This window comes from Oreochromis niloticus, linkage group LG18 (assembly GCF_001858045.2).
Source record: "Oreochromis niloticus isolate F11D_XX linkage group LG18, O_niloticus_UMD_NMBU, whole genome shotgun sequence".
Classification (NCBI taxonomy): Eukaryota; Metazoa; Chordata; class Actinopteri; order Cichliformes; family Cichlidae; genus Oreochromis; species Oreochromis niloticus.
In genome coordinates, this window is record NC_031982.2 from 37,457,005 (window position 1) to 37,472,132 (window position 15,128).

The following is a 15,128-nucleotide window of genomic DNA, read 5'->3' on the forward strand; positions in this document are numbered from 1 at the left end:
ATTTTAATGTACTGACAACGTATAAAAGAGAACATTAAATGGTAAATGGCCTGTATTTGTATAGTGCTTTATTATTTATTATTTATTTATAGATTACATTAGTTAGAAGATGCAAAAATGCACCTGAAGCAAAATAAACAGAGTGACAGAGGTTTATCTCCCACATGCTGTGATCCAAGCATCGCATCACCGTCCTGTAGAAAAGACAAGTGTTGGATACCAAGAGTACACATTATTGCAATCTGATGACAGAAGCACGCTGGCAGTTCAACCTGATGGAACATGAACTTCAGACTATCAGAGAAGAATTAGAAAAATTCCCACACAAGCTGAACTCCAAGCTCCAAATCTCTGTAAAAATGCCAATATCAGAATTTTCCCTTAGATACAGAAGGAACCACGAACCTTTCACATGCTGCACCTTATCCTGAGCAGCCACCTATCTAACATGCTGTCAGGATCTTTGAATTTCATTCTGAGGAAGCGTAACAGGAACCTGAAATAAAGACCAAGAGGAGAGACAGACTGTGGGAGGAGCTGAGGTGAAGTACAGAACAGAAAAACTCCACAGTACACAGAGTTCATCATACAGACCATACAAACCCTCTTTATTCAACATGCTGTCGTTCAGCTGTTCCACACATCCTCTGCTGATTATAATGATTCTAACAGGTACGCTAATATCTGTACATTTAAAAAACAACTGCTTTTAATTCCAGTGATTCATAAATATATTTCAATATTTATCATTTGGATAAAGCATATTTCTCTCATTTTAGGTGTTTGCTGCCAAGATCTCACTCCAACCAACAAAGAAGAGTTCAGTGTAGAAGGCAGCACTGTTACTCTGTCCTACAAATACTCCAAGGAAGCAACTGGAAGTGATTATTTCTACTGGTATCAGCAATATCCAGGAAAACCACCAGAGTTCCTGATCTCTCACTCGGGAACAGGAGTGAAAATGTCAGATCCAGTCCCTGGAATAACCTTTAATGTGAGTGGAGACAAAACACTGATGACTCTTCAGATCTCCTCTGCTGCAGTGACAGACTCTGCTGTGTACTACTGTGCTGTGAGGCCCACAGTGACAGGAAACACCAAAACTCTGTACAAAAACCTTTGGAGCAAAGACAACAGAATACCCCACAACATCCACTAGAGGGAGCCACACACTGTTAAACCTCTGATTCTTGTGTCATTGGACTGATGACAAAGACAACAGAGAAATGAAGCAGTAAAGATCAGAGACAGAGACAGAGCTGCTGTGGAAGCAAAAGAGAAACTCTTGCTGTGACAATAAAGGTATTAACTTTTATTTTTCCAGAACAGAAAAACTAGGATCACACCATCAACTCAACAATTCTATGCCGTTCTTTAGCAGAACTACAAACCAAAGCTGGGTTGTACGTTATACAAACTCCAAAAAGGCTCAGACTTTGTGCAAAATTTCAACAAAAACAGAATGCAAATCTCATAAGTCCGTATTTTACTCACAACAAAACAAAACAAAAAAATAAAACTTTTAAAGTGAGGTTTTTTTTTCCTGAAAAAAGGTGACCTTATTTTGAATTGAATGGCAGCAACAGGATCTCAGGATTGGGCAGCAAAACGCTCGAAGAGTACGTTGTACTAAAAGAAACAGTTGGAGGAACATTTGGCAACTAATGAGGTTAATTGGCCACCAGTCAGGAACAAGACTGGGTATAAATAAGTGCCTGTGGAACTGGCAGCTGGCACATCTGGAAAGGCACCATCAATACTGAAAGGTGCTTACAGGTTTTAGTGACATATTCTCTGCCCAGACGGCTTCTTCAGAGGTCTTCATATTTTAGCAGGACGATGCTAAACTACACACTGCATCTATTCTAACAGCACAGCTTCATAGCAGAAACATCTGGGTGTTGAACTGACCCAGACCTTTCACCAGCTGAAACATCTGGAGCATCATGAAAATACACCAAAGAAGGCCCAGGACTGCTGAGCAGCTAGAACCCTCTATCAGACCAGAATGGGACAACACTCCTCTCTTCAGGTCACGGACGCTGCACAGTGGAAACATGACCCAGCTTTTGAGACGTGCTGCTGCCGTCAAATCCAAAATAAGATTCATCATATTTTCACTGAATAATATAAAAGCCTTACATGTAAGAGTCAAATAATCATTGGAGAGTTCAGAAGATGATTTCAAGCCAAGCCTCTACTTTTGAACCATCATGAATTAATATTTGCATTAAACTTGGCTTCAAAGGTGTTGCTTTTTCTAAAAATATTTTTCGGTTACACCTTCTCACCTGTGTGAATTCTCATGTGGCTAGTCAAATCAGAATTTTAAAGCTTTTCCCGTATGTTTTGCAGGAATACAGCTGTTTACCTGGGTGGATTTTTGTGTGTTTTTTAAGTCCTGTTTAATTAAAAAATCTTTTCCCGCAGATGTTACAGACATGTGACATCTCACCCATGTGGATTTTCATGTGCTCCATCAGAATACTCTTGTGATGAAAACTTTTCCCACAAGTGTTACAAAGATGTCGCTTCACACATGTGGAGAACCAAATGATTACGGCAACGAAAACGTTTCCCGCATGTTTTGCAAGAGTACGGCTTCTCACCTGAGTGGAGCCGTGTGTGATCTTTAACTGAAGATGACGCACAAAACTTTTTACTACATGTTTGACAATGATACGGTTTCTCACCTGTGTGAGTTCTCATGTGGATGGTCAAATGATAGTTTCGACGAAAGTTTTTCCCACATGTTTTACAGGAATATGGCTTCTCACCTGTGTGGATCTTTGTATGCCTTCTAAGTACTGATTGGCTAGAAAACATTTTACCACAAGTCTTACAGAGATTTTTACCTGCATGGACTTTCACGCACTCCAACACAGCACCACTCTAATTAAAACCTTTCCCAGCAGACTTACCAACATGCAGCTTCTCACCTGTGTGAGTTTTCATGTGGGCTGTCAGGTTATACATGGAAGTGAAATTCTTCCCACATGTTTTGCAAGAAAAGCAGTTATCACGTGTGTGGATTATCACATGCCTCTTAAATCCTGATGGGTACCTAAAACTTTTCCCACAGGTTTTGCAAAGGTAATGCTTCTCACCTGTGTGAGCTCTGTTATGTAAAGTCATTTGGGACTCATGCATAAAGGTTTGTTCATAGACATCACACTTTAACGACTTTGTACCTGCACCAGTACTGGACCGACTCTCTGACGAAGGAGAGCTTTCTGCATTTTTACTTCTGTTTGGATTTCTCGTTGATCCTGAATCTACGTTCCTGCTTCTTCCCTGATCTTGGCTCTCAGCAAGAGGGGAGTTATTAGTGATGAGATCATTGTCTGGTTTATGTGGTCTCTTTCCTGAGCAGCAGTCACCATAAAGGTATCAGTCTCCTCCTTCAGTCCCAGCTGCTCTCCCTCCTGACTGCTGCACACTTCCTCCTGTTCCTCTTTAATCTGTGGAGGTTCTGGTTCCTCCTGGTCACAGAGCTGCAGCTCAATGAGAACCTCCTCCTCCTTACAGACAGACTGCTGTGGGACGTCTGGAGGGACAACGTGTTGAAAAAACAGCACAGAAACTAATGTGATGACAGAAGAAAACACGTAAGCACATATGTTGTTCTTTCAACTACTAAAGACTCTCAAATACAAAAATAGTGTTCACTTATAGTCAGAGCTGAGATCATCGCTGTCATTGAATAAAATTACAAAAGTAGCTAAACTCTGTGTCTTTAACAAACAGCAACTCCATGATTTAAAGCTGCACATTCACAGCACCTCCACCTGATTTCTCTCCCATTGCTCTTTTCAGCTCTCGAGTACAGCAGGCACAGCAGTGACTCAAACACTCACAATAAGAAGACACGTCAGAATAACTTCACGACTGTTGCACATCAGCAGCTGTCTGCCACCTGTGAGCTGAACGGCCTCACACTGTCATATTATGTGACGCTAATGTTGTTCCTGTGCATGAAAGACCCGACAGTGACACGTGGACCTGCCTGGAGCTGCTCAACTGTATATTGACTGATGCACGATGAGGGCTGCAACGTCATGATGCCTGTAACTAAGAAACCACATGAATGTTGCACTGCAGTGCAAAGCTAAGGCCGCTCTGAGACCGTCTGAACAAACCAAGCTACTGACAACACAATCAGCAATTATAATAGAAAATTATAATATCTGTCATTAAAACGATCATTAGCTGCACCTGAAATCACACTGACGCTTTTATTGTATGATTAATCAGAATATAAGAAGACCCACAGGGAGACTTCTGCCTCTGTACTTCTCTTAACGCATACATACCGGAATATTTACTTTTAATGTAATATCTTCACAGTTCTAACTTTATGCTGTTACATAAAGAACACTCAAATCCAGGCTGGTTTCAGCGCCTGCTGTTTGAATGGAGCACAGTGCAGTCCTGTCCTCTGTTTGCTCTTTGTTAGCTCACATCTCCAAAATGTCCTCACAATCATAAATGTCCCGCAGAGCTGTGATCAGGATCCTCCCTCAGAGTGACACTCACCTGTCCTGTGCAGCTTGATTTGGGGTTTCCAGGTGATATCCAGCAGTCTGCGCTGACGGTCGATCTCTTCCTCGTACTGGACGATCGTTTTTTCAAACTCCAAGAATATTTGTTCAGCAGCAGCAGTTAGTCGCTCGTTGATAAACTCTCTCAGATACTGAACTGAAGCCATTGTTACTGCCACAGCTCACACACTCAGCTCACACACAACAACACAACAGTCTCTGCGCTCAGACACACACGTGGAAAGCTAACGCCATTTGCGCCTTTCCTTTGTTTACGTCCGCCAGGTGTCACACGGTGTTGTTCCGGTAGAGGACGTTGTGGGAGACTTCTATCGATTTCAAATGGAAGAAATATAATGTTCTGTACCAGTCAGTCATAACCATCATCACTTGAATTTTGAGGTCTCTTCTTTGAATCACCAGATTTTTTATAGAAAACTGTTTGTTTTTTGTAATTTTGTGATTTTTATAAAGACAGAGGGGCAGTGTTCACACCAGTAAAAAATGTTATGTAGTCAGTCCAAGGTATAGTCAAGTTAACACAAAGTATTGCCAGAATAAATGATAAATAACAGTATTTGTTAATCATTAGTATTGACATTTATTTCAATTTATTTATTTATTTTTGTGATTTTCAAATCCGAAATATTTTGCATCTTGTTTATCAAATCTGAATATCTGGTGCTCCATACTGTCATACAGATAAATATCACTTATTAGTGTTAACGTTATTCTCTTCAATTTTAGTAATTCTCTTGATTAAAATATTAAATGCCATCTTACAAATTGTGTGACTCATGTCTCATCCTTGTGTGAACCACGACACCGCGGGTCGTTGTCCTTGCACACAGTGCAAAGTGCTCCCTCCTCCCTCCTCACAGTGATTCAAATGCTGCTAACAGTCTGTGAACCAGGAGGAAGAGGAAGTGAGAGAAGTGAACATCCAGCTCAAAGAGGAGACAGAGGGCGACATCATCCAGTAGGCGGTGCTCTCCTTCTGCACTGTGTTCAACCATTGTGTCAATAATAAGTGCTGCTGTGAAGAGAACAATTCTCAGACTGAATGTTGAACATCAGCTAGTTTCTCCTGTTGATTGAAACCTTGTTGTACAGATGGAACATTGGCTGTGGATTATTCTTGCTGCTCTTTTCTTTGGTAAGATACAAACATCAACATGTTTCCTCTGCACATGATTCACAACAAGGACAGAAAGAGGAGATTTCATCATTTTACACTGTGGAACTTTTCAATAACTTCAATCATCTTTATTGATCCATCTCTTCCTCTGCATGTTCTGTTCTTCCTCAGAGTGTAAAGGAGAAGACAAAGTGATCCAGGAACAAGGAGATGTCATTGCTGCTGAAGGAGACACAGTTACACTTGGATGTAGATATGAGACCAGTTATGCAGCTACACTGATCTGGTACAAGCAAGAAGCAAATAGTTACCCAAAGTATATGCTGCACTGTGTCTCAGAAACAACAGTTAAAGCTGAAGAGTTCAAAAACGACAGATTTGATGCAAAAATCAACGAGAAGCAACAGTCAGTTCCTCTGAAGATCCAGAAGCTTCAGCTGTCTGACTCTGCTGTGTACTACTGTGCTCTGCAGCCCACAGTGACAGGAAACACCAAAACTCTGTACAAAAACCTTTGGAGCAAAGACAACAGAATACTCCACAACATCCACTAGAGGGAGCCACACACTGTTAAACCTCTGATTCTTGTGTCATTGGACTGATGACAAAGACAACAGAGAAATGAAGCAGTAAAGATCAGAGACAGAGACAGATCTGCTGTGGAAGCACAAAACTATTTGATTGGCTGAGCTATTAAACTGGCCCCGCCCACTGAAGTTGAGCTCATCCAATGACATTTTTTGTTGGTCATTGTGCTGCAGTGGAAGAACATTGTTCATGTGCTGTCTGTCTGGCTTTAATAACTCCAAAGACATGTTGCTGCACCTCTTTTTGCTTCTATCTCACATTATAGGTGAGTTTAAGAACAGGGATTAAAGTTTAGTTGAAGCTGCTGCATTAAGCAGATATACAGACTGCATTTCACTACTTTTCTTCTTTCTTTTTCCAGGACTAACAGCTGGAGACTCAATCACTCCTGAACAAACTGAAGTCACTGAAACAGAAGGAAAATCTGTCAAACTCACATGTAACTATGAGACAACATCAGAGTATGTACGCCTTCACTGGTACAGACATCATTCTGACCTTCAGGCTCCTCAGTTTATATTGTGGAAAGAAGCAAGATCATGGAGTGATAAATATATTCCTGATAATCGATATGGATCCCAAACATCACGTACATCAACTAAATTGACCATAACAGCCCTAACCCTGGCAGACACAGCTCTCTACTACTGTGCTCTACAAACACAGTGATACAAAGTGTAGAAGAGGCTGTACAAAAACCTGAACACAGATATCTGACTACTCTTCAAAGAGGAGGGAAGTGGTATTCAAAGCACAGCTTCATATCAGATGGATTCTGCTAATTCCTGTTTTATCAGAGTCACTGTGGTTACAGCTGCTAATGAAACACTGTGGGAGGATTCACATGAGCAGCAAATCCACATCAACCACAAACCAACTGTAGGAACGTTCACACACAAAGAAATAAAAAATACAAAATTACAAAAAGTAAACAAACTTTTATTACAGAAATATAAAGGAAAAACTAAATTCACTGCATGATTTTTATCTCAGGACACTAAGGCAGACACAGAGGAAACTGTGTGAGAAACAAAGTCTACATTGTTTTCCTGGACTACAATCCAGGATCGAACCTTGTTCTCAACAATTTAATGTTGTCCTTCAGCAGGAGTCCAACTCAAAGCTGGGTTAGCAGTTATATAAATCCAATTCCAAAAAAGTTGGGACTTTGTGTAAAATGGAAATAAAAACAGAATGCAAATCTCAGAAACCCATATTTTATTCAAAGTAGAACAGAAAAAAAAACCAAAATGTGGAAAAAATCTACAATTTTAAGAAAAATATGAACTTGTTTTGACTTTAATGCAGCGAGATGTTTCAAGATGGAACAACAAAGGCTGGAGAATTAAATGGTGCTAAAGAAAACAGGTGGAGGAGCATTGTGATGGCATCAGCCACACAGGTGTAAATCAGTCCATTTCTTATTTTATTAGTTTGCTTTGCAGTTTTCTTCATTAATCTAATTCATTAATCATTTGGTTAAACCTAACACTGGTATTATGAGGCGCGCGCATAGTAACATTGTTTGGTTTTTCTAAAATGTTTTGTTATATTAATTATGTTTCTCTCTCTTTGAGTTACCTGGGTTTGGGCGGTGGCTGTTTCCTGTCTGGGCAAAAGGCGTGGCATAGGACTCTGGGAACAAAATGCCTGCTCAGCAGGACCAATCATGGGCTTACCAGGAGCAGGGGTGTTTTAGGTTTAGTTAGGTTATTCTGTGCTTAGTAAATATTAGTGTGTGTTTTTGTTTTCCCCCCTATTGTGTGTAAATGGTTTGGCCAAATCATTATAAAAGCTACCCTCATGTGTCTTTGTAACTAGGTCAGTTTGTGAGTTAAGTTGTGTCTCACTTTGTTTGTTTAAGTTTAGGGAAATTACTTTTCGTAGAGTTATATTTAGTTGACCTCTTTTATGGGCCTGCTAAGTATGTTTTTGAATTTTGTTAATTTTGGACTTTTTGAGGGTTAAAATAAAGAAAACCCTTTTTGAAGATACTTTTTTGCCTGTGTTTTCTATGCTTTGGCTGCTTGGTCCCTCACAAGCATTTTGAAAACAGTGAGGTTACTTTGTAGGGCTACAATGACTCGTCGACATAATCGATGACACCGACATAGAAATTTCTTGTCACATCTTAAAACCACATAAATGGTTTTTTTTGTTTTTGTTTTTTTTAATTTAAACTAAAACACACTACAGGAAGCTGTGGGGGCAGTGTCACCTATGTTGTCTGCCAAGACTGCACTCAATACTAACGAAGAAGAAGGCAGTGCGAACAGCAAAACAGAATCATCTGTAAACTTTGGAAACTTGTTATTTTGGACTGGAAAACAAAATCTTTTTTTTTTTTACTTTAAAGCTGAATTTTTGGTTTAAATACTACTAGAACTTTAATTCATATTGCTTAATATTTGTATTTATTTCATTTTTATTTGGACAGTCCTACTGAGTAAAATAGGACTAAATATTTAAGTATTGATGTTAAAAATACATTTGATTATTTTCAAATTCATATGTCTCCTGGGTCATTGTTTTAATTTTCTGTGGGACGAGACAAGAGGGTGATACTCACAGGTGGGCAGACCTGAGCAGGTGAGGTACTAAAGCCTAGAACAGGAAGTCTTCCCACAGGAAGCGGAGACAAGATTTATTGAAATAATCGTTGACTAATCAAAGACAAATTGGCAGATTAGTCGCCTACCAAAGTAATCTTTAGTCAGACACAATAAAAACTGTCAAACATCCAAAGCTGCTCATTTACTCTATTTTGTATTTAGTGGATGAGGACATGTAAAAATGCAGCAGAAGCAAAATAAACAGTGTAACAGAGGTTTATCTCTTTAAGGTAAAATCTCTCACATGAAGCTAAAAGTCCAACCAGGAAGACCATCTCATGCTTAGTGCAATATGTTGCTAACAGGGTGTGAATTTCATGCTTAAAACACAAACCTGAATGTAGAATGTCACCAAACAGCCCTGTGTGAAGCTGTAGCTGCTGTAAGCAACAGGCCCATAACTAAAGTCTCTTCTGATCCCAATGAATGGGAAGCTTTGACTCCGTTACATCTTAAGTCTAAATCAGGGATGTCAAAGCTCAGCTTGCTCAGTGTTTGAGTGTCTAAATGAGTCTCACAGTCCTGAATGTGGACTTGAAGCCATTTATAAATGTAACTTATGATTCTTAACTTGTTTGATCTGCTGCTCACCACAAACAAGCACAAGCAGAATCTTTTGGACTTTTAGCTGTATTTTCATAAGTGTTACAGTTTTTCCTACTGATACAAACTTATGGCCATTCATACTACACAAAGAAATCTAGCAACAAATAATTAATGCCCCCAGTATGGGAGCAGAGAGAGAGAACATGTGATTTAACAGGATGTACCGTGTTGTTTATACAAAGACACGTGTGGTATCCACGGAAACGTCAGAATCTCAGCTAAAAGCTCATAAAACAGTTTCAACGACCACCAAACAGCTTTAACAGCAAACGATTAAAGAGCAGATAAACAGATTCAACAAAGAGATGTAAACATAATGAGTAGATCGTTCACCCGCCAGCAGGAACACGGACACGCTGCCCGTGCTGAAAGTAGAGATGGACCGATCCGATATTATGTATCGGTATCGGTCTGATACTGACCTAAATTACTGGATCGGATATCGGCAAGAAATAAAAAATGTAATCCGATCCATTAAATATCAAAAAAGCACCTCACAAAACTTGCGACACGGCGTAACTCGCCTCATAACCGTAGCACGTCGGAGCAGTGTGCTCACGTGATAGAGCAGCTGTGTGTATTTGTAGCCTCGCTACCAAACCAGCATTTCATCTCCGAGGAAGTTATCCCAAAGAGAAGTAAAGCAAGTGTGTAAGTTCATCTCTGAATGTTTGTAAAGGGTTCCCATGTTAAGCTTAACAACCGATATATGGAGCGACTGCCTCTCTCTCTCTCTCCTGCTGCTACTTCAATCGTGAAACTGATCAATGATCAGCTGATCGGCTTTTCTGTGGCGAGTCTGTCTCTCTTCTTTGTTTTTGGCCCACTTTGCACCAGAAAGAGGAAACCAGCGGCTGAACAACAGCAGCACGTTTAACCTTGATAAGCTGTTGTTAGAATTTATTTAATATTATTTTCTAGACCAGGATCCTTTTCTACGTAGCTGACGGCTGGTAACTGTGCAGGGGCGGATCTAGCAAAGTTTAGCCAGGGGGGCCGATAGGGCATGAACAGGGAAAAGGGGGCACAAAGACATACTTTTCTTTCTTATTCTCATTTAAAATGTCTAGCTTTTAATAAATAATTATCTGAATCTTACACCCAAAGTTTTAATCTGATGTAAAATGTATAGAAGTCCATTACGGTATATAGTAACTATTAAGTCTAATATACCCTAGTAAGCTATAGTACTTTTTCCTTTGGGAAAGTACCATCTGTGCAGTCTGCAATTCTGTTGAAGAAAGATGTTGAATCAATTTAATTATTCTTGAAAAATAATTGATTTCTGTGCATTTTTTTCACCCTGCATCAAATTAAAGTTGATTACATCGATTAAGCATCATGAGGTGGAGGGTGGGGGGTGGTTCCCTATTTTTTTTTTTTTTTTGCTGGGAGTTTGCAACCCTATTAGTTAGGTTGCTTAATATTTCTGCTAAGTACTCTTTAAAATACCAGAATAGGGAGGATGGAGCAGGTTTAAGTTTGTTAGATTGATCAGTTTTGCTGAACTATGAAATATTTTGGGCGCAGTGTATTTTTTACATACAGGTATAACAGAATAGCTTTAGTGTTGTTGTTTATTTAAACTTGAGTATGAACTTATACAAAATGCAGCAAGATATTAAAAAAAACAGTTTTATTGATTAAAAAACACACTATATCGGATTCATATCGGTATCCAAATTTATGATATCGGTATCGGACATAAAAAAGTGGTATCGTGCCATCTCTAGCTGAAAGCAGACATCTCACTGGAAATGCAGATTCCGATGATTAGACCAACATTCACTGAACCAGAAGACCAAAACTGTGCTTCACGTTTGAAAAACATTTTCATGAATTCACTTTCTTTGGCTGTTTTGCTTCCACCATGATTCCTGCACACCTCTCTCTCTCTTTCTGCTTTGAGACCATCAAAAATCTGTTGTCTGCATTATGTGCTTGCTTATTACACACCAGTCTACTGTTGTGTATGCTGCTGTCGGCCGCTGTTTTTGTTTATTCCCAAAAATGGCTTCTGACAAGAAAGCCTCATTTTTGCTTTTCAATACAGAAGAAATTTCAGCTTTCACAAATGATGCCAAACTACAAAGTGCTCAGCTGTGTCTCTAAGAAAACCTCTGTGACTTTGTGAGAAACAGAAAAGTTTATCTTTTTCACTTTCTGCTATAGAAGTTTTAGATTTTTTACAACTACAGTTAAAAAAAAAAAAAACTGGACATCTGGGCAATGAGCTCCCAGAACTTCTTCTGTCGTTGTATTTCTCACAGTTTAAAGAGTTGTGCTGACAATTTTTTTTTTCTGCTTTTTCTTCATGTAACTTATTTACACTGACAGAAAGTTTCACCAGTTTTGCCAACTTAACATCAAAGTGGGCTGTATGTGTCATGTGGTGTAAAATGAGTTTGACACCCCTCGTCTAAACCTCTGTAGCACAGGGGTGTTTCAGAAAGACGGAGGTCAGCGCTGATGGGAACAAGAGCAGTACATGTCTGAACTGTTCTGGAAGCACTGGTTTCAGAAGTATCTGCCTCAACTTCAGTACAGTCAGAATTGTCAGAAAACCAAAAAAAAAAAGCATCGCTCCTGGAGATGTTATCATCATGACTAAGTGCCTCGTTACTCACAGCTGACTGAAAGACATACTTCCTGACAGCAGATGGCTTGTATAGTGGCTATACATTAACACAAGGATTATCTCGATAGGCTCATCGCAAAGATGTTTTCTTCAAAAACAAAAGGAACTATGAACAGCTGCTTTGACCTTTGACCTTGTTGGAGACACTGACTTTTGTATTGATATAGACCTATTCTTATTCCAAACACATGTGGGACTCAAGCTTTTGTTCTTAAAATATTTACATTAATTGACTTTGACACAAGTATTTGTGATATTTTTGTTGATGTTATTTCTCCTATGTGGTGGTACGGTATAATTACTGGTGTTGAATAACTGTGGCCTGGAATATTTGAGTCATTCATGTCAGTTTTTGTCAGTATTTCTAAAAATTTATATTAACAATGTTAGATTTTTATCATGATATGTTATTTTGCGATAATCATCTTTATCATCTTTATCACCAAGCCCACCATTATTTCCATTTACCCCTAGTTTATCTTATCCTGCACTACTTAAAACTACCGTGAGCCTCGTGAAGCTTGGTTGGATAACAGATAAGCTCAAAGGCAGCTGTCCTCAGCTCTGAGAGGTCCCCACAAAGAAGGAAAAAGATCTTTCCCTCAGGCTGTGGCCTCGTGTGGCTACTTGGCTCAGAGAGCAGAGGTCTCCAAACACCTCTGCAGGTACAGGAGTGAGGTTTCGAGTCACCTCATCCCTTCATGCAGACTTTTTCTTTTTGCTGCCCCTCCTGTGCAGGTATTTAAAAACAAAACCAACCAACCAGTGCATGCTGGTCCTATACCTGCTTACCCTACCTATACAACCTGAGGTTTCTTTTTTTTTTTTTTTTAAATACTTTATTTAAATATCAAAGTTACCATTGACAAATACACACAATATAAACACCATGCAACAAATAATTCACGTTATGTTTTACATTTTACAAGGATAAAAGCTCCCACGGCAAGCTGACAACCTGAGGTTTCCATATCCTATCTTGACTTTTTAATCCCCCAGCAGCAAACAGCAGTGAAACAAATAGTGCAATAAAAATATACATATATAACAGCTTCAACATCTGCCATTTATTTAAAACCAAACAGCTCATACATGTTATTTCACACCATAAGACACTAATAAAGTAACAGCTGTCAGTTATTTACCCCCCACTGTGTACCATAATATCTCAGTCTGGACCCACATAAAACATTTGTAGCTACAAACCTAACAAATCACTTTCATCTATCGAATCTATCCAGAGTTCAGAGGAAACCATTGATTGATGTTTCTATATGCTTTCAGTTAAACATCAATTATCAAAAATCAGTGCCAGCAGGACACCCAGAGAAAAATCTGAAATGGCCAAAAAATAATTTAGTGCGTGCATCTCTAGTTCCAACATACCCTAAGACTTCTCAGCTGTGTGAGTTCTCATGTGGCGCAAGAGCTGACTACTATAGGTGAACATTTCCCCACATGTTTTACAATGATGCGGTTTCTCTCCTGTGTGCGTTCTTATGTGCACCGACAAGTAACTACTACGTGTGAACATTTTCCCGCACATTTTACAAGGATATGGTTTTTCACCTGTGTGAGATCTTACGTGCTCCAGCAAACGACTACTGCGTGTAAACATTTTTCCACATGTTTGACATGGATACGGCTTCTCACTTGTGTGGATTCTCATGTGGACAGTCAAAGTACTCTTCTGACTAAAACGATGCCCACACATTTCACAAGAATACGGTTTCTCACCTGTGTGGATTCTGTAATGTCGTTTCATTTCATAATTATCTTTAAAGCATTTTCCACAAACATCACATTTTAAAAACTTTTTAGCTGTGTCAAAATTATACTGACTCCCTGATCTGGGAGGAAACTCTTGACTTTCATTTTTATTTCCAGTTGATCCTGGATGTGCACTCCTGCTTTCTTCCTGATCCTGGCTCTCAGCTACAGCAGAGCCTCCTGATTCACTGTGGTCTCTTTCCTCATTAGCAGCAGGCACCATTAAGGTATCAGTCTCCTCCTTCAATCCAAGCTCCTCTCCCTCCTCACTCCTGCAGAGTTCCTCCTGTTCCTCTTTAATCTGTGGAGGTTCTGGCTCTTCCTGGCCCAGACTGGAGCTCCTCTCCTGGTCACAGAGCTGCAGCTCAATGAGAACCTCCTCCTCCTTACAGACGGGCTGCTGTGGGACATCTGGAGGGACTAAAGGAGACAACAAAAACAAAAGTGAACTGAAGATGGTTCTCTGAAATGCACAAAAGGTTTCCACTTGTTGTCAGTGCTGCGAATCGCTACCTTATCGTGGTGGAGGGGTTTGTGTGTTGTGTTGTCGGGGGGCTTTTTCCCCCTGGTAGGGTCTCATATGGCAAATTGGTCCAGGGTAAGGGACCAGACAAAGAGAGATTCAGAAGACCCCTATGAGTGTAAGATCAAGGGAACAGTTCACCCTTCCTTGGATAGGGTTACCAGAGCCCTGCCCTGGAGCCAGGCATGGGGAAGGGTGTTCATGAGCAAGCGTCTGGTGACCGGGCCTTAGAACATGGGGCCCAGCCGGGCCCAGCCTGAAAACGGGACATGGACCCATCGTCCTGCAGGCCCACCACCTGCAGGAGGTGGCGTAAGGGTTGGGTGCAATATATGCACCCAACCTCTAGGAGCGGAGCGGAAGCCCTGGTGGACCGATCCCTGGCTACCAAGACTGGCAATTGGGACATGGAATGTCACCTCTCTGGTGGGGAAGGAGCCTGAGTTAGCCTGCCTACTCAAAAGTAGGCAGACAGAAGCCAGACGTGTCTCTCTGCCAGGGGCTTGAAATAGTTTCTGCTGACTTGTATCAGGGTGTTACCCTACTCAGACACAAACTCAAACCCTTTCAGGTACCTGTAATCAAGGGAAGTGAAAACTGTTTTTCTCGCTATGATAGCATATAATCGATATTATGTGGTACAATCAACCTTCACTTTTCTCACCGGTGGTATATTCAAGGGAGCAAACACTGAGAAATGTAGGCTAAAGAA

The 15,128-nt window shown here is 40.2% G+C and overlaps 1 protein-coding gene and 1 gene segment (V, D, J or C); one reads left to right on the forward strand and one right to left on the reverse strand.

Moving 5' to 3' along the window:
• The first annotated feature begins 5,404 nt into the window (after window positions 1-5,404).
• LOC112842811 (T cell receptor alpha variable 36/delta variable 7-like) lies at window positions 5,405-6,241 on the forward strand. The segment is given in 2 exon segments: window positions 5,405-5,697; window positions 5,851-6,241. Coding segments are annotated over 2 exon segments (426 nt in total).
• Window positions 6,242-13,170: 6,929 nt separating this feature from the next.
• Window positions 13,171-15,128, reverse strand: part of LOC102079576 (zinc finger protein with KRAB and SCAN domains 8) — a 43,016-nt gene continuing 41,058 nt past the window's right edge. For 2 of the 3 annotated variants that reach the window (XM_025900218.1, XM_019363256.2), the window contains exon 3: window positions 13,171-14,313. In XM_025900218.1, the coding sequence (XP_025756003.1) occupies window positions 13,511-14,313 (803 nt within the window). In that variant the 3' untranslated portion in view covers window positions 13,171-13,510. The remainder of the gene's footprint in view (window positions 14,314-15,128) is intronic. The other variant, XM_025900219.1, reaches the window with a different exon arrangement.